Source organism: Microplitis demolitor, chromosome 9 (assembly GCF_026212275.2).
Source record: "Microplitis demolitor isolate Queensland-Clemson2020A chromosome 9, iyMicDemo2.1a, whole genome shotgun sequence".
NCBI lineage: Eukaryota > Metazoa > Arthropoda > Insecta > Hymenoptera > Braconidae > Microplitis > Microplitis demolitor.
In genome coordinates this window covers 14,576,399-14,577,710 of record NC_068553.1, presented here as the reverse complement: position 1 = coordinate 14,577,710, position 1,312 = coordinate 14,576,399, and the positions used below count along the sequence as shown (strand labels likewise).

Here is a 1,312-nt window from a genome sequence, read left to right as displayed (position 1 = left end):
TACGTGTTACTGATTGGCTATTTTTTCCGTGTTGAAGCTTGAACGATTTTTTTCTAAATCATTATTTGACAAATAGTAATACAATCCTCTGATAAAAGTAGCCGGCAGTTGTAATTCATAAAAAAAGTTATAAATAACTTCCTGAGAATCTTTTATGTAATTAACTCTTTTAAAAGCTCTTTCCAATTTAAAATAAATTTTAAATTGATAAATTGAATACTCTGAACATTGAAATTCACGTTCAATTGTATTCTCGAAGTCAACAGGCTTCAAATAAGGTGCCAAGTATTGCACACTTTTATGCAAAACTTCTATGTATGTGATATTACTACCGCCTAATTTTTTTTTTTTCATTTTTTCGATCTCTAAATGACATTTAGCTAAAATAATCATCCATTTCTGTCATATTACGAACAGCTGTAATATTTCGATCACATCCGTAAACACCCGCTGCCATCAATCGTACGATATAGTGCATAATAACTGAAATACCAGATGGATGATATTTTAACGCGAATTCCTACTCGATAGCTAATTTACCATTAGAATCCAAAGCATTAACATCAAGACCAACTTCAAGCAGAAACATAATGATCTTATCCTCGTCCCTTATTATCGAGAGCGCGTAATGAAGTAACAGTTGGGATTCAAAGAACGAAAAGAAACTATTATTATTATCATCACGCGTATCAGCAAGTATAAATAACCAATCAAACAAAAATTTCCAGTTATAACTTGAAATAGCTGCATGAAATATCGTTGCTCTGTAACGATATTTGTCATATGTACAAAAAAGATCAGGTCTATATTCCATCAATGCATCCATGGCATCATGGTTGTTAGCTTTAACAGCTTTGATAATAGGAGTGATTCCTTTTATATTCTTAGCATTAATGTTGGCATTGTTATCTAATAATAATTTTATAATTTCCTTTGTTCCTGTTGCCGCGGCAAGGTGCAATGCAGTTTCTCCAGTAGTGGAATCAAAATTTTCCAACGCGACATTAATATCTACGCCATTATCTATGAGATACTTGACGATATCATAATTCAAGGATTCCATGGTGCTATGTAATATTGTACTTTAAGTTCTTGACTGTCGTCTGTGTATATCAGCACCTTTTTTTATCAACTCTATAAATATTTCATAATTTCCGATTTTCGCAGCTATGCGTAGAGGAGTTCCATAATATGATAGGTAATCGCCATTAATATTGATATTTTCGGTTGTGATATTATCTATGCAATCTTTGTCTTTAGATGCTATAGTGCAGAGGAGATAATAGAGTTTGTCCAAACGATTTTCGTAATT

The 1,312-nt window shown here is 32.1% G+C and overlaps 1 protein-coding gene across 1 annotated transcript; it reads right to left on the bottom strand.

The window, feature by feature from the left end:
* Positions 1–520: 520 nt before the first annotated feature.
* Positions 521–1,063, bottom strand: LOC103571584 (putative ankyrin repeat protein RF_0381). The gene has a single exon (XM_008549791.1). It carries the CDS (start codon positions 1,061–1,063, stop codon positions 521–523), a length of 543 nt encoding a protein of 180 aa, XP_008548013.1.
* Between the last annotated feature and the right edge of the window lie 249 nt (positions 1,064–1,312).